This window comes from Papaver somniferum, chromosome 4 (genome assembly GCF_003573695.1).
Source record: "Papaver somniferum cultivar HN1 chromosome 4, ASM357369v1, whole genome shotgun sequence".
Taxonomy (NCBI): domain Eukaryota; kingdom Viridiplantae; phylum Streptophyta; class Magnoliopsida; order Ranunculales; family Papaveraceae; genus Papaver; species Papaver somniferum.
This window is the reverse complement of record NC_039361.1, coordinates 971,221-989,880: the sequence shown is the minus strand read 5'-3', so window position 1 is coordinate 989,880 and position 18,660 is coordinate 971,221. Positions and strand designations below refer to the sequence as shown.

The window sequence follows — 18,660 nt, the reverse complement described above, 5'->3', positions numbered from 1 at the left end:
CATAAATTACAAAAAAAAAAAACTCAAAGGGACCTAAGGAAATTCGACTAAACAAAACCAAATACCTTGATCAAATGCATAAATTTGACTTTAAAATTATTATATTAAATTATATTTAAACAAAACTCAAATCTTCTCCATTAATATTGAAAATCCTCCGCTTTTCTCACAACCAATATAAATAGTTGTGTTTTTGTTCTTCCATAATATTTTTATTTCCACCACTCTTCACATACTATCAAGCTAACAACTAAATATATTACTCAAACATAATATAAAAAATTTTGGATATGCATTCTTTAACGGTTATCGGATATTATCCTATAGGATAATGCCTATTCCGTATCTGTTTTGTTAAAGTAAGAATATCCGATAAGGAATCTGTATCCGATATTCGTTATCCGAAATTTCGGATAATATCCTAACGATCCGGACGGACTCGGACGGATATCAAATATTCGGTTATCCATTGACAGCCCTAAACTAAGTTAACTCGGTCAAACAGACCGAGTCATGCGAGTAAGATGATAAATGGGTAAGTCAACTAAGTTGACAGTGTAATACCCCGATATTCAGAAGTGGTTGGCCGAATGGAATATAAGTAATGGTTAGTCATTTCTTAACACCGAGGCTTTTTTCAGCACAGTTGGAAAAAAACTCTGCAGTTAAGCGTACTCAGGCAGAAGTAATCCAGGGATGGGTAACCTTCTAGGAAGATGTTGTTGGATGACCGTAACGGCGCCCGTTGAGAACCACACACTTACGGATGACCTCACCGCTAAGTGGGGATAATATTGGTGGAGGAACGAGTCATTACAAATGGTATCAGAGCCAACGACGGGTCACCTGTTGAGGGTGAGAGAAGTACGCTGGATGGGATATGTCAAGTACTCGTCTTATGAGGGGCATGGAAAGTGAGAGATCTGGGATTGTTTATATTCCGGAGCCGAGGATGACTCCAATTTAAGATGGTGATATTTTAATACCTCGATATTCTGTAGTGGTTGTCCCTATGGAATATAAACAATGGTTTGTCCTTTCCTAACACGGAGGTCTTTTCAGCACAATTGGCAACAGAGTTGTCAAAAAACTCTGGAGTTAAGCGTGCTCGGGCGGGATGGATGACCGTAACGGTGCTTGTTGGAAACTGCACGTTGTCGGATGACCGAAATAGCTACGTGAGGACAATATCGGTGGAGGGATAGGCCACTACAATGGGTATGTATAATTAGGGGTTGTTGTGAGTTTAATACAAATAAGAACAAGAATTGGTAGATTAATTCAAATATTAGGGTTTTCATAAATAAAACTCAGAGAAGATTTAAAGATGAAATTTGTATTCTATGAGGATGATTAGACATGGGTATTGAGATGTTAGGTGGATTAAAATGAAGTTATAGGGGAAATCACGTTCAATTTGATGAAATTAATGTTGGTGATGAATTCCAAGACCAGAAGAAATAATTTTATAGTTTGAGTAATTGAAATTCAGAGGATGCAAATGCTTGGGGGTAAGAGTCTAATGTGCCTTTAATTTTAATATTTCATTATTTTGAATTGAATTTTTGAAATTTCTAAATTTATATGATTGCATATGAAACTGGGATCGAAATGAACATTAAAAGGAGTTGTAGTTGTAGTTTAGAATTATTAATAAATTACAAGAAACTGGTATAGGTTGGGATGATGTAGGAAATTAAACTTTAGGAGATGGTATTGCGAACTAGTGTTGGTGTGGTGGAAAACTCAAAATATGTTATGTTATGTTGAGGTTGCAGATAAAATTGATAATATTCTGGTTATGAAGGAATGATTTAATTGAACTGCAGCTAATGATGATACTTTTATGGTGGAATCACAAAAGTGGTGACTTGAAGGAGTTAAAAAGAATGTGATTACAGGAGAAGATATGGGGTTGAATGAATATGTTATACAATTAATGGTAGATGCAATATATGCAGGACATGAAAGAGACTATTATAGTGATGAACTGAACTTGGTTTGATGATGAAGTGTTGCAGGTTGGTTGAAGATGTGGTATTGCAGCTGGATCTAGAATAAGGATTGCAGATAAAATGAAGTAATAAATGGATCACATGTGTAATGGTATGGCAACGTTGAGTGAAATGTAGCTAAAGTGAAGTTGCAATACGTGTAGGTGTTGTGATGAATTTGCATAAGAATACGGTCTGAGTGAATATGATTTATGTTGGATGGAGTGGTGGTGGAATTGAACCGGAAGTGTTGTTAATTAGGGTGAATGAAGTGATAGTAGTCAGATTTGGTGGGAGGAATGAAGCTGCAAATAAGTTTCTGATACAGTCATGATGTAGAAGTTTGGCCTGTGTAGAAGCCATGTTAGTTAGCCATATTTGTAATGATCTGTCCCTCCACCGATATTGTCCCCGCTTAGCCATTGCAGTTATCCGGCAGTGTGGGGATTTCAACGCCCACCACTGCGGTTATCTGGTGGTGTAGGGTTTTCAACGAGCAGTGTTCAGAGGTAGATATGAGTTTGGTCCTACACGTCCTAGCCACAACAATGACAACACCTTATTCCAGAATAGAATGAGAGAGAACCTGTTTTCTATTGTACTATGTCCTTCTTTATATAGGTTTTTCCCTAAACCCTTCTTCTCATGACTTCATCATTCCATATGTCATAGAATCTCCCTTATTTATAACTATTATCATTCCTCCTATTGTAACCTTCAACTTCTTCATAAATCCCTTTCTTGTCTTATCCATCCTATGGACATGTATTATTGGACTTGGGCTTTAGTCCCAAGTCCGCTATATTCTATGGTGGATTTCTCTATCCTTGTTAAGGGGTAATTATTTCCATGTATCAACAGGCAGAAACTTCCCATGAGATCATGCGTCCTAGGATTACTCCCGCTCGAGCATTCTTAACTGCAGAGTCTTCTGCCAATCCTGGAGTCAATTGTGCTGAAAATTCCTCGTTGTTAGGAAAGGACAAAACATTAATTATATTCCATTTAACCCTACCTGCCGAATCGGGGTATTACAATACCACCGCCTTAAATTATAGCTGTCCTCGGATCCCGAATATATTCAAGCAACCCAGACTTTGACGTTCCCTACCCCTCATGAGACCATTACCTGGCACCACCATTAATCCAGCGTACTTTATCACCCTTCTGGAGGTGACTCGTCTTCGACTCTGGTACTATTAGTAAAGACCTTACCCTGAGTTCTGGACCAACCCCATCCAGTGTACCTTCCCACCTCTCGGCAAATGACCAGTCAAAGGAGATGATATCATTAGTAAAGACACAACCCTCCACTGATATTGTACCCACTGACCCACTGCGGTTTTCCAGCAGTACGGGGTTTTCAACAGGTATTTCTGCGGTAATCCAATAGCAACTTACCATGAGGTCAACCATCCCTGGATTACTCTCATCCAAGAATACTTAACTGCGGAGATTTCTGCCGACTTTGGAACCAATTGTGCTCAAAAGACATCGGTGTTAGGAAAAGAAAAACCATTACTTATATTTCATTTGGAGAACCACAACCGAAATCGGGTATTACAATATCATCACCTTAAATGGGAGTCGTCCTCGGCTCCAGAATACATTTTCAAGCCCAGATCTCTAACGTTCTCTACCACTCATGAGACAACCACCTAGACTAAACTGTCTTCACTAATTTCTCTATTTCCCATATTTCTTCCGAAAACCCCAACTTCAATTTACAACATCATCAACTTCCTTCTTCTTCCGGAGCTCAAACAATAACAGTATCATAACATTTTCCATCAATTCAACAAGATACTAAGCTTAATATGGCTTATTCACACATAATTGAAGACTAATTCTCTGGAAATAAAATCAAAAAAGGCGAAAGAAGAAGAACATAGAAAAAGTATGAAAATAAAAAGAAAAGAGAATTGTTCGCTCTTCAACCATAAATTGGGTATAAAAAAAATTGAGTTTTGACATGGCACCTATACAATTGAATAAGGGAAGCCGAACGATAATACTATTATCTAAAATGAGAGGATTCCCGGAGTAGATGCCTTGGTTTCCTTTAAAACGTATGCCTGAAAACTTATTGTTTTACCCTCCTCCCAATTAGATGTTTTATTCTTCTTTTGGTACCAGAATGACGAGTTCAGGTAGTCTATTTGGCATAACTTTTCGAAATATATCCAATGATACTATTTTCATTTCCAGATTATTTTTTGATTAATTTCTATTAGTTAACGTTTACATATAGTCAATCTAGTCGTTAGCGGCTAAATCGTCTTTTGACCGGTCAAATAGCGTTGACAAGCTAACGAGTCTCTACAAAATCAGTATCACTGACATATATATATATATATCTCATATTTATCATAATCAGTGGTTACGGGTACCATAATACCATTACCTGCTAATACAAGTCGTGCCTTAGTGTAGAATTAAAATGAACAAAATCAATTACGAAAAGTGATCATGGAAAAAAATTTACAATTTACCGAAGATAAATAAGAGATGATTGTGCTGAGGAGAAGATGTTCTATTGCTTTTAAGTAAGAACATACACTACCAAGTGGGGTTAAAAGTAAATAGTTTAGAATTTATATCAACTAATTATAAATGGATTTGAGTGGGTTAAAAGAACATTAAATGGGCTAGAATGCTTGATACTAGAGGGCCAAAACTAAATTTTCAATCCCTATGTTGAGCATGATATAAGGATGGGATATAGTTTGGGGAAATTAGGGGGAGACCCAAAAAAAAATATTCTCATTCTCAGTCCCATAATTAATTTTGGGTACTGTGACACCCATAATTATTTCCGTGACACCCATAATTATATGAAATTATTAAAAACTTCTGCATGACGGATTATGCATCTGCATGACTGAGTTATGCATCAAGGGGTATAATTGGCAACTCAACTTGGACATAACATACCTAAAAATACGCACCTTAGAAGTTTATAAATTTTATATGGTTGGAAATCTTTTAAAAAGAGCTACGCAACGAGTACAAACAACAATATCAAATTTTTGTTTTTCATGAAAAAATCGGAGGTGATCATCGTTTTAGGCAAAATTTTCGAAAACTTGATACATAACCATTATGCAGCCACCAAAAAGGATGCATAACGCATTATGCAGACGCATAACGAATTATGCAACCATTTTCTCGACTGCATAACAAATTATGCATCTGCATAGCAAAGTTATGCATCTATAACAAGTCATGTACCCATTGTTTTCGCACCCTTCTTGAGTATAAAGAATTGATGCGTAATGCAGTATATAATTTGTTATGCATCTATAACAAGTCATGTACCCATTGTTTTCGCACCCTTCTTGAGTATAAAAAATTGATGTGTAATGCAGTATATATCCATATTTACAGATGCATATCATGTTATGCATCTATTTTCTCGATGCATAAAAGATTGTGCGACAATTTCTCGATGCATAATGCATTATGCAGTCATATTTTCGGATGCATAACAGGTTATGCATAACAGGTTATGCATCCATTTTCACGACTGCATAACATGTTATGTAGATATTATTGTAGGTGCATGACAAGTTATGCAACCTTATTTTTTGTTGGTTTCAATACTAACAAAAATATTGTTGTATAACGTGTTATGCAATCATTTTTCGGACTGAACAACACGTTATGCAACAAATTTTGTAGATGTATAATAGGTTATGCAACCATTTTTTCAGCTGCATGATAGATTATGTAGTCACTTTTGTATCTGCAAAACAAATCATGCAATCATTTCTTTAGACACACAACATAATTTTGGACATATTAACTAACCCAAACGTCACTGAACCAAGGTTAATTAAGAATATGACTCATCCAAATTCATCGCACTAACACAATCAGGTAAGCCCATGCCTTCTAACCCCACTGGAATTGTTGTAAATTTATCTCTTCCATCAATTACTCGAACACTAGCAGCAATAACTCAATCCCAGTCCCTGGTTAGCAGCTGAAACATCATCTAAAACAAGTTGTTAACCCTTAGAAGGAAGCCAGTAGCAGCATACATCTTTCACTGCCATAACTCAACCAAATCACTACAGTTTCAGACCTCAGTTCCTATCTCTTCCATGAACATCATATCACCAACACAGACCCATAACAACACACGTTCTACAGCTGAAAATTAGCTCAACAACTTGCAGTATCTCCTCCTAACCAAATCAGTTCAGTCTGCGAAAATCATCCCACCAGAAACCCTGTAAAACATACCACCAGCACCATTGCAGCAGCAACCATTGTAGACAAACTCAACTAGCATCAGATGAGCTTGAAGGCCTTTTCTCGAACGTGTTGTGTGCCTAAACTGGTAACTGCAATTCCTCATTCATTCACAACCCATAAACACACTCCATTCAATCCCCATTATCAACATCAACATCATTATCTTCCCTGGTTCAATTAGTCTTCAGAAATCATTCACAAACCCTTGAAATACACACAAATAACAAATTATTAAGAATCAATACACGTTCTCCATTTACGTATGCAAATCCCCCTGACAGCCACCATTATAACATAACTTTGTATTTATAGTTGTAGAATGAGTTCACATCTGTACCAAGCCTTCTCAAATTTTATGACGTTGTTGACCGTTTCTTTGTTGTGCGATCGAACTCGAATGTTCACATGAATCCATGGCAGGGGAACCTTTCTTCTTCACTTACTCAAACCATAAATGTTGTAACGATTCAGCCAATTTCATCTCATGCTGCCATTAATCTCTTCCAGCAACTTGACCACTATCTCAGGAAATTCCATCGTGAGTACCAGCAGATTCAATCCAACAAATCTGTGACCATCAGACCGTCTTCATTCTCATCTCAAGAACTGTATGCAGCTACCATTCACCAACACCAATTTCGTAGTTTAAATCCCCATAGATCCAGCGATGATGATTTCCCTTGTCATTAATTTCGTCCGTGAAGAGAAAAGCCCTGAATTAGGCTAAGATTATCAGTGTTTTGTGAAAAAATCTTCAATGGGTTTGAAGAGGAAAGTCTACTGATCGCAAATTTGTAACCCAAAATCATCTTTTATCAAGATTTTGAAACAGATCGGACTTGTATTGAAGAAAAGCCTTTATTTTGAAATAGATTTTTCTGAAATTATTGTTCTAAATCTAGTAGATCTGAAAATGAAGAACAAGATAAGAGAGATAGCAAGAAGAAATTCGTTTCCCAGTTGATGTTGATGGCAGCTGATTTCAGTGCTTGAAAAAATAACAAAACAAAATTTTATAAATTATGGGTGTGAGAATAATTTTTCCCCAAAAAATGAGTGCGCGCCTTCAGTTTTCTGTCCGTGGATTTCTCAGTGGAAAAATCTGGAAAAATGGGTCTCCCTATAATTTTCACATATAGTTTAGATTATCCCCTTGCTAGGTCGTCCTTGAACAGTTCGGGAATTTGAACAGTTACAGAATAATAATGTTTATTTGCCAGACTTCATATGTTTCGATTCTTCGTAGCTTCAATTTTCTCCAACATCTCGGTCTGGACATCAAATCTGTTCTTTTCTCTTTTTTTGTTCCCTTCCTTTATCTTCGACCATGACGTACATTATTAGGATCCTAAGTAATTTGCTTTAACACATCAAAATTATATAAGGAACAATAATTATGAGATTGGACATCTGTACACATAAAATGAGTAAAGCAAAAAATATTTTTGATGGAACGATCATTTGTACACTTATATAACAAGGGAAAAGGACCAGCGGCCCAGCATGTCTATATCAAAGCAAGGAAGGCCAAAAATTGAAGCTCATGTCAACATAACCACTAGATTTCATCATTTTTTGCATCACAGGAGAAGTTGTTGGCCATTCGAAAGGTTACATTTTTAATATAAACACACCTCTGTTCTTCTAATGGCTATCAATGATCACCTTTTAACTTACCAACGTAATTGACAACCAAGATTAATGAGAGTAAAACAAATTTAAACATGTGAATTGCAGATACCGCCACTTCTGGATTAACAATACATATCACAATCAGTGGTTATAGGTACCATGATACTACTAGATTTTGTGCCCGTGCTACGCACCGGGCGGACCCGGAAACCGCTTTGCCTCGCCCCATCCGATACATGCTTAGAATTTTTTATTTGATGTAGCTCGGCTTCGCCTCACCCTGTCGCATAGAATTTTTTATTATATATTTTTTCTAACCATATTTTTGATTTGGTATGATGTGGTTTCGTCTCGCCCCGTCGTGCATTTTTGATTTGGTATGGTTCAGCTTCGCCTCGCCCCGATGCATGTAGCTCGGCAATCAACGACGAATGGATTGTTATCTTCACATACACATTGTGTATTTTGAAGCAATATGGGAGATGTGCCCATGATACAGCACAGTGCCTAACTAGCAAATTTAATGTTACGCCTCTCTCAAAATTTACTCCACATTACTGGCCATAAGATTACACGCATTAAAATAGCTGGTGGTGTGCTATATCGATCAGCTGATATGAAGGTATGGATTGCTTGAATTTCAGACACGTCAGCCAAATAGAAGAGCATTTAAACAGAAAAACTGCTACAACTTAAAAGACAGATCACATTAGAATATCATTAGGTGGTATAGCAACAAACAGTCTCGCTAGCTATCCTGATATTTTCTAAGTGACCTAATCTATTTGTTGGTGGGGTGTTCCCTAGGTGAAGTACAATATGTAAAGTTACGAAGCATTTAAGCAGAAAAGCTTGGTTAGAAATTTGGTTCAATAGCAAACCAGACTGCAGCTGCTCAGATTATAAAGCTATAATGACATCACATCCATATACAACTCTGTCGAAGAGGCATGCATAAAAAAACAATTTGAGTATATATCTAGGATAATTACTATTGTCAGGACTTCAAAAAAAATCAAAACCTTTATCAGTTTAAAGAATGAGTAAAATCTAACTACAGATTTATGTTGCACACGTATAGGTTTTATTCTTCCAGATGTGGAGTCGCCTCTGCAAGTATTAGAAAGGAGAATTTTTCATGTCAGGACCAACTGATGGTTACTGACCAAAAGTAACTAACCATTAGAAAATGAAAAACGGATCAGTAAAAGTATTATTACCCCAAATCCCATCTTTTTGTATAGTGCTAATGCTGGTTTGTTATCCCGACAGACATGTAAGTATACCTGCTTTATACCTGAATCATCAAATTCAAGATAATCAGTTGCATTAATTTTCCTCCTTACAGCTAACCATGCAATTTAGATGAATGGAAGAGAACTTAAGCAGTACTCACCTTGTTGACGTGCACTTTTGGCAACAATTATGTTTGAGATTATGCCATGTTTCTGTGGTCCCCTTCTTTTGAAGGTGCTAAAGAGATTCACAGCTGGCTATAAAAAATCATGGGTAACCAAGGGATTCAAATCTTAATTAGGTGATTCTAAACATCAAAATGCTAACTTAAATTAGATAATTATCCATGCATAATGCACCTCAGGATAAGTCTCCCCCTGTAACATGTACTTGAAACGAAAATCAAGAGTTCCAATGACATTTTTGAGCATGCCATTAAGCGCATTCTCGCCTTCCTTTCTCACAACAATGACGTACATGAACGGTTCTAAATAACGCATCGTACATCGCCTCATTATCACATTAAACTCCTGCATCGACATCATGTAAGACAATAAGCAGCACCATTCTCATGTGGTGCATTTACGAATTTAATTTTCAATAGGTGTAAGAGTAGTTTTACCTGATCGACGCATTGCTGCTTCTTGTAGCTAGCGACATATTTGTTTAACGGCAGAAAGTATCAAGATTATAATCGAAAATCGGCAGATGAATAAAACGATACTTCTTTGATGAACTCAACATTTACAAATTGCTGCTTAGATGAAATGAAATTCAGTTGTCAGATAAGTAATACAAACCGGTGATGCCTACTCAAAAAACAACCCAAATTAAACCCACCATTAAAATCTAATTCGGAAAACCAAATTAAAAGCATAATTTCAAAATTACTTAATTACGTACCCAAAAATCTACATTGGTCTCCATTATCTGACGAAATCGAAGCACCACGATGTTTTGTACGTTCTTGAATCATCTATTTTGTTAACCTAAATATTCGAGGAAAAGTAAAGAGGCAACCATTATCAGTTGCAAAGGATTTAGATGCGTATTTGAAAATAACAGATCTTATTATCTTAATGCGAACCACAGACCTTAATTTGAACAGAAATCAAATTAAGGTTAGGGTTTGGAATCAAATTGGATTTAGGGTTTAAAACCAACGAATAGGAAAATACCTTTAAAGAAATAGCAGCATCTCCAAGTTGATTTTGCGCAATCATCCTTTCAGAACTTTGCATCGAGCTATCAATTAACGAATTCACTAACTGTCCCAAATTTTTTAACGAAGGATTACTCCCCCCTGAATTACTGATGCATTCGACCCCCAACTTGAACAGGACCATCTATAACAGAATCATCCATTTGAAAAATTGGGTTATTGTGGGCACTGATTATGGATTGATAGAGTTGATTCGTAGGTGATGATAATTTTTGATAGGTTTTTGTTGCAGAAGAAAAACTCAAGATAAAGGGAACACAGAGAGGAAGAGGTGCGGCAGGCGATTAGGGTTGTAAAGACCAAAGAAAATAATTTCAGTATTTGGGCAAAATCAGTAAGATTTTTTTTTTCTTTTTCCCGAAAGAAAACAGAGATGACAATGTTAGTTATCATCGTAAGTACTGTCTATCTCCCTAACGTCCAGTTAAGTATTTGGTGTAAACCAAGTGTAAGTAAGTAGTTAGCTGTAAATATTCACATGAGTGTTGTATATCCACATTTTCACTAACGGTGTTATAAACTGTTAGTTAAATACATGGTGTAAATAGAGTGTAATTCATGTTTTATTATCTCGACCAATAGAATCCTGCCACTTGTCGTCATCAGAATTGTTCTTCGTCAAAGCTTTTATCTAATTTAATTTGAAATGGATGTCACACTCACCGTGCGACGTGGGCGCTTATATGACTTAGCATTTTAAAGGAATGGAGATACCTAATAGACGAATACGAACCGAAAATGCTACACCGACCGAGGGAAAGATCATGCAAAATCTACCGAACCTCACATTTATGAGACCCAGGCCCACACAAGTCGGTAGATTTTGCGAGAATTCCACGAACCGTGCCTTGCTCTGGAAAATCATGGTTGCTCTTATGAATTACAAGACTATACAAAACTAATCTAGAAACAAATCGAAAAAGAAAAGAATAAAATTTATCAAAAAAAATTCTAGGGTTTTTGGAGGTAAAACCAAATCAATTCGAATGGCATCTCTAAATTGGATTTCAGTTCCTTTGGTTTTTGCGTTTCTCATTTCCCTCTCAAGCTTTGTCGCTGAAAGGTATCATCTCATCTCATTTCTTCTCCTACTGAATTGTGATTGTAGAACTGGTTTTCTCAATAGATTTTGCCCTAATTTTTGTGAAATTTTGATGAAACAATACTCAAATGAACATGTTAAATAACAACATTGTCTCACGGAAGAACTTAACCTAGAAACAGTTTTATTGGTTACTTGGAATTCGAATAGGTTTTAATCTTAATCATCGGGTCGAAAAGAGTGGTTTTATCTCGTTGTTGTGTGACTACCTTGAACTGTGCTTGGTGAATTTTGCTTATCATTGTTATTTGGGGGTTTATATAAGTTGTTGAATGTATTCGAGAACCTTAAATTGGATAGGTGTGAGCGAAATTGGGATATTTGTTAGTTAATGGTATGAATTTCTTAACTAAAATCTGTGTATCACTGTTGTGTATGTAGTTTTAGAAAGGAACTGAGAACAAAGAATGAGGCGAAACAAGAAGAAAGTATTATAGAATCGGTCACATCAATTCAAGCATACAGAATTGATCCCTCTCGTGTCATCCAACTCTCTTGGCAGCCAAGGTCAGGTACCTTGAAAAATTTCTCTGAGTGAATGAAAGTGTATTTTGGATTTGACTTTAATATCAGGATACAATGTCAATGTTTACCTACTAACTAAATGGTTCAGTTTATATGTTTTTGTTCGGCTACCAGCTTGACATCATTTTTCTGGTTGCAGGGTCTTTTTATATCAAGGCTTTCTCTCAGACGAGGAGTGTGATCTCCTAACTTCTTCGGTAATTCCTTGGTGACTCTTTAGTTATGTCGGCTGTGGTTTTTGTCCTCAAATTTTCTTGTTTGCTCTCAGGCTCGTGGCCAGCTAGAAAATCATAAGGAAGAAATTCCAGGGACACCCATCATTATGGAACAAGTAAGTTCCTTTTTCAAGCTTATGATTAGCTTATATACACTATGAGTGGTGGAATTCTATACTTCTAATCCCTTTGGTAACAACAGTGGAATAAGAAAATCAATGGAAGCAAAGGACTGCGTATTTATGTTGTTGTCGACTGTCTTAGCCCAAGATGAGTTCATAATTTGGTTCCCTTCTTTAATAAAAGATAAATGACAGGATATATTTGTGTGTCACATGGATTTTACATTGAAGGGCAGTGAAAAATTAGGAATCTTGAAATTCACATCACTCTTCATGGTCCCTTTCTTTTCTATTTATGAGTTTCTTATTCAAATGAATGAGATCCGTCACACCTTTTGATTGACATAGTTGTAATGTCAGGATGCTGTTGTGACAAGGATTGAGGATCGAATCTCAGACTGGACTTTTTTACCGAAAGGTATATTTCCTAAAGGCCGCCCTTGATATGTGGTTCTCCTTGATATGCATTTCTAATTTGCGGTCACTCTCTGTCTCCAGAGAACAGTGATCATTTGCAGATTTTCCGTTATGGGCCTGAGAACACGAGCCAATTCCACAACTATTATGGTGATAAAGATGGAGATGGGGGCCTTCATTGCTGGCAACAGTGGTCTTGTATCTCTCAAATGCCAACCTGGGTGGTGAGATTCTCTTTCTTGAATCAGAGGTGAGTGGGTAAGTGAGAAATTGAAAACTGATTGAATGATGCAATAATTTGGCTCATTACATATACACTAAGAGTGTGATTTTGCTGCAACGTAAATAACCGAAGGGATGAATTAATCATTATTGTTGAAAGCTTTGTGTGGTGTCCCTTACGCACTTTTAATCGAGTGAACAAAGCATACACCATTTAACAATCCCGAAATTTGCTTTAGCTGACTCACTTACAAGTGGATGAACATGATTTCTTTTGTCAGTTAGTGCGCTACTATGGCATAATGCTATTTCCTCCTAGGCTCCACCATTTCACAGTACCATCGATTTTGTAGCTCCAAAATCATCATATTTCATTGCAATACCATGTTACTCCGTTAACTAACCAAACATGTGTTTCTTGCTCTACAGCTCAAGAACACACAAGTAAAGGACGAAATGTGGTGGGATTGTTCGAGAAAACTATATGCAGTAAAACCCGTGAAAGGAAATGCTCTCTTATTCTTCCATCTGCACGTTAACACCTCAGTGGATGAGAAAAGTTCACATTCTAGATGCCCTATCCTCGAAGGAGAAAAATGGTGTGCAACAAAAACTTTCCATGTGAGAGCCATTGATGCAAACAATGTGCCATTGGAATCTGACGGTAGTGACTGCACTGATGAACAGGACAGTTGTCCCAAGTGGGCTGCAATGGGTGAATGTCAGAGGAATCCTGTGTACATGGTAGGAAACCCTGATTACTATGGCTCATGCAGGAAAAGTTGTAATGCATGTCAATCATGAACACGCATGATTAGTGTTTTCTGCATTAATCACTCACGTCCATGATGCGTAATGATCAAGTTTGCATTGTTGACAGTGTATATCCTCTTTGTCTTGTTTTTTTTTCCTTGACTATTTACAATGAGGTGAAAAGAATCCGAGGAAAACTCACCAACGAACTATCTTCATGGTTGACATGAGAAAACGTAAAAGTCTATGACATAGGTCAACCTATGTATCTAATGTTTTCCCATGAGAATTCCATATCCGAGTATTTGTAAATTGCAAGGATTGGTCTGAAATTCAAATTTTGTCTTTTTGATTCCCCAAGGTAATTTTGAGACTCAATTATGAATCTTACTGCTACTACAGTCTGGTGGTGGGAATTTAGAATCCAATGCTCACTTTATAGACAACCTTTTGAACTTAAATATTGAGAAAAGTACACTATGGAAATTAGTGTAATTAAGTTTGGGTTGTTACTGTGTTCACGTGATTAAGAAATCTTTGTTGGAATTGTAAAACAATTTAAGTTGCTATGGGAGTTGGTGAAATAGATAATCTCATGAGCCCAGTACCCAAGTATTTTGCTGATCTCTACTTCATCCAAACTCTAAAGTAGAAACCTAAAACGTTTCTTTTTTCTCTATATAATGCATTTTTGGCTTACACCGCTTAAACATGTTCATACTCGTCAAAACCTGTTATAACAGGGCATCACCAGTGATCCTAGTCTTGGCTGCGACCCATTTTCGGAACCTTGATTTTTACTCTCTTAGTGAATGGGAATTGGGAAGAAGTCGCACATGCCTAAGGTCTTCTTGCTCTAGGCACTGTGAATTAACACATGCCTAGTAGCCTAAAATGGTCTAATCACTCTAATGCTGCGACGTAATGAGAGACATATCCACCGTCCCTAAACAAGAAAATCTGATTTAAAAAAACTTTCCTTTTTGTTTTAATCAAAGCAAGTGTTTTTAGGGTTTAACAACCGTCTCCATAGTTACTCTATCATATCATTTCGACAATTCCTACTTCCCAGGCTTTCATTTACACTTTAAAGCCAATGCAGCACAATGAGTGCTTTTTCTTGGACAGAGAGGAATACACTGCAACAAAGCAACAAACAACAGCAACCGTTTATACCAAAATACGGCGTTCTGAGGAGTTAAAAGCAGTGGTCACTAAATACTCCATCCGTATGACTACGTATAAAGGGCCTTTATATCCTCTAATTTCAGCACAAATGATGGCTAAAACGGGGTTTTGTAGTGCTATTCTCTTGGTCACCAAGAATATTTTGATTTTGCCACACAGACTCTGAGGACGTATCACCATAATAAAAAGACTGCAGATCTTGTGTTTGACTACTACTAAACCAGAAAGGTTAGTGTTGAATAATTGTGATTTGCGAACTCTAATGCACATGGAAACCAAATGTTGACCAAATTTCTGCATGGCGATATTGACCAAATTTTGGTAAGTGAAGAAGAAAGAATCTGAGAACACGTGCACCACGTGTACCAACCACCATATGTGAGCTACTTTTTTTACTATAACGATAAATATTAGTTGGAATGCAGAAATTATTGTCAGAGAATGTGCACGAAAACAAAAAGCAATGACCTATCAGAAAATAATCGAAACGAAAGCAGGACCAGCGTGTGTGCACTTGTCACTGATAGATCTTAGAAATAGAGGATAAGGCCAGTCAGGCTCAGAAGTAGTTGGACGCTTCAGGAAGAAGCACCCAGGCCAGGAGTAAACCTTGACAGGACGATCGTTCTAGGGCAATCTACCACCACCATTTACAACAAACTTATCACAAATGCCTTGTGTCTAATCAAGTACCAGACGAACTTTTACTAACGAAAGATTATATGCACGTACAGTAGCATCTTTGCTTTTATGCATGCATATTTGTACTGAACAAAACATATTTATTTACTCGGAGATTTATGTAAAAAGAAAAAAGAAATTTTTTTTTGTAACTTTGGTGATTTAGAATATGACCTCATTATACTCGCATCACACATCATAATGATGAAATGATAGTAAATACAACACTTTTTTTCCCGTTTGCTTCAACTGATACTCTCTCTTCATAAGATTGCAGCATTATATTTTACCAGCTCTGGGTCCTACATCTAAAAAATTGTTTGATCTATAACTCTGGGTTGCACAGATGCGGATACAACATGACGCGGACGCGGACATTATAAAATTCTCAAAAAACTAGGAGGCGGACACGTATATACATAATATATTTAATTATATATACAATCATGTATTTATACAACAAAGTCAGGTGTTTCGATTCTAAAAATTAGAAAATGATGCTACATGTGTATAAATTTCAAAAGAAAAGAAGATATCGTTTGTTTATACACGCCGAAGGTCAAACAATCAATCACTATTGAACACATGACACAATCAAAATGCATTCTCAGATTAACACATGCCCAACTAAGGGTATACGTGATGTCATTTCCAATAACAAAACCCGAATAAAGGCCTAAATGATTGTTCTAAATGTTTGTCTTTCTTCGTTTAGTTAATAATAGTAAAAATAAAGAAAAAAGTTTAACTGAAAATGAAAAAAGAAACGTGTTATTGGTGCATCCAAATCAGACGCACACAGGACGCGCAAATTAGTGCGTCGGACAAGCATCGTGTCACCCTCCCACGCGTATCCTGAATTCGACGCAAGTAGAACGCGGACACTGCTCAAGAAATGGAGCGTCCGTGTAACCCAGATCTTTATTGATGCAATACTGCCAAATGAAAAACACTGGCGCCTACTAAGTTGAAAGGGAGTAAGTAGTGAAGTCATTAACAAAGTAATAAGATAGTACCATGTTTACAAATTGTACCAAATCCTATATAAAACAAGACATCCTACACGCAAAATTGGTACACGGGTGTAAATTGGACTGGGTCGGGCAGCCTGGCCTAATTATTAAGAACGATTGTTTAGGGATCATGGTTTTTTTGAGAGGACCATGGTTTTATTAGACCACCTTCCTTATAGTGATAAGAGGTGTCCTAAAATGTTGAAATGACTAACCTACCCTAACCTAATTTAATTTAAAACCAACCTAATAACCACCTATATATATAACCACCACCTCCTCCCACCACCACCTCCGATTATCACCACCACCAACCACCGATTACCACCACCACCTCCTCCCACCACCACCACCACCGCCTATTTAAGAAATGTAACAACATCAATGCAATCACAATTAAGTTCTGTTACATGATAATTTTATTGAGTATAAAAGACGCCAACCGCAGCCTGATTCTGCCATGGGACCACTCCTGAGGTATTTTCCAACAAACCTTTCACTTTAATTTGATTTTGATTGCTTCAATCGAATAGAAATCATCAAAATAGGGTTTTAGTAGGAGTTACAGAGTCATGTTCGGTTAGGTCGATTTTCCAAAAACCCCTAGTTTACTAACCGAACTTCTTGAAAATGAAGAACACGAAGAACAGTTCGGTTCTATTGGATTTAAAACTAAGTCACCGAACTCTCTGTTCGGTTGTTTCGCAAAAAAATTTAAAACTACAAAGTAACCGAACTCCACCCTTAGAAACGAAAAAAAAAACAAATCCAGTCTAACCGAACTGTGTTGTTGTGGCCACTATCTTGAATTCCAAAATAACCGAACTTAGCCAATAAAGTTCGGTTTTTTCGCAAAAAAATTTAAAACTACAAAGTAACCGAACTTAGCCAATAGAGTTCGGTTGATTCGCAAAAAATACTTTTAACCGAACTCCTTGTATTAGAACAACAGAAGTCCATAAGTTCGGTTCCTTCGCAAAATAAGGATGTCACCGAACTTTAGTTTACGAAAATAATGAGAAGTCCACAAGTTCGGTTCGTTCGCAAAAATGTTAAGTTTTCTTTGTAACAGAACTCTACCTTTGAAACTTCGTAACCGAACTCTACCTAATTCGCCAAGAAATAAATTTCGTAGTAACCGAACTTTTGCCTAATTGCATATATGCATATATAAGCCCAGTTCGGTTGATTCGCAAAATATGTTGAAGTTTACGAACCAACCGAACTTCTAACAGTAGGTTACTTTTAACCTGCAGTTCGGTTGGGAACTTGGTCGCGTTGAAGTTTGCAAACTAACCGAACACACAAGATGTACCCAAATAAATTGTTAAGTTCAAAGTTCGGTTACCTACCATTTTATCCTAGGTAACCGAACATTACACTGTACGACCAAAACCTCCATTGACGAGCGAGTTCGGTAACCTGCGTGTTTGGAAAACGTAACCGAACTACACTTTCAGGTGTGTTCGGTTACATGTTCTTGACATATGGTAACCGAACTGACCCAAATCTACATAAAATTTTTCATTTTTTTTGAAAGTTTGGAGCAATTCCACCAACATTATCTAAGTTTGAAGCACACCTGGGTACCCAAATACCCTTCCTCCGGTTGTGGTTGGTAAAATCCATCGTTTTTCATGTTTTCCTTCTTCATCTTCTCTAACTTTACTCTCTCAATAATTCTACTTCTTTAAAAAAAAAAACCATCTGATTTTTTAATCTCACTAATTATCTTTAACTTAATCATCTCACTAATCATTACACTAACTATTATTAACACTAACTAATCATCACCCAAAATTAATCAGGAGGGTAATTTAGGTATTAATATAAATATCCAGATAAGGGGTGACCTAGATTTACTTCTAATGTCTTTACCCAAAATAAAACCATGGTCCCCAAAAAAAAACCATGATCCCCAAAAAATCGTTCATTATTAAATGGGACGGGACAGGGCGGGTACCAACTTCGCTTGCCCATCAAATTAAATAGGCCGGGCGGGCAGGGCTATACTACAAAATAAACTACCCATGACCTGCCCAAGCATAATTTGGGCTAGGGCGGGCAGGGCCGGTATG

The 18,660-nt window shown here is 36.9% G+C and overlaps 1 protein-coding gene and 1 pseudogene across 2 annotated transcripts; one reads left to right on the top strand and one right to left on the bottom strand.

Annotated features, from left to right (window-relative positions):
- Positions 1 to 7,838: 7,838 nt before the first annotated feature.
- Positions 7,839 to 10,703, bottom strand: LOC113274549. 2 transcript variants are annotated; one of them, XR_003323061.1, is made up of 7 exons: positions 10,301 to 10,701; positions 10,026 to 10,111; positions 9,745 to 9,876; positions 9,482 to 9,652; positions 9,283 to 9,379; positions 9,107 to 9,183; positions 7,844 to 8,996 (listed from the first exon to the last, which is right to left on the bottom strand). XR_003323061.1 is itself a non-coding variant. In XM_026523920.1 (6 exons), the coding sequence occupies exons 3-6, from the start codon at positions 9,665 to 9,667 to the stop codon at positions 8,949 to 8,951; spliced, it is 408 nt and encodes a 135-aa protein (XP_026379705.1). In that variant the 5' UTR covers positions 9,668 to 9,876; positions 10,026 to 10,111; positions 10,301 to 10,703; the 3' UTR covers positions 7,839 to 8,948. The 2 variants fall into 2 exon arrangements, 1 of the variants encoding a protein (XP_026379705.1); XM_026523920.1 differs by having other exon boundaries at positions 7,839 to 8,996; positions 9,482 to 9,876; positions 10,301 to 10,703.
- Positions 10,704 to 11,176: 473 nt separating this feature from the next.
- Positions 11,177 to 14,060, top strand: LOC113274547 (annotated as a pseudogene).
- Positions 14,061 to 18,660: the final 4,600 nt, after the last annotated feature.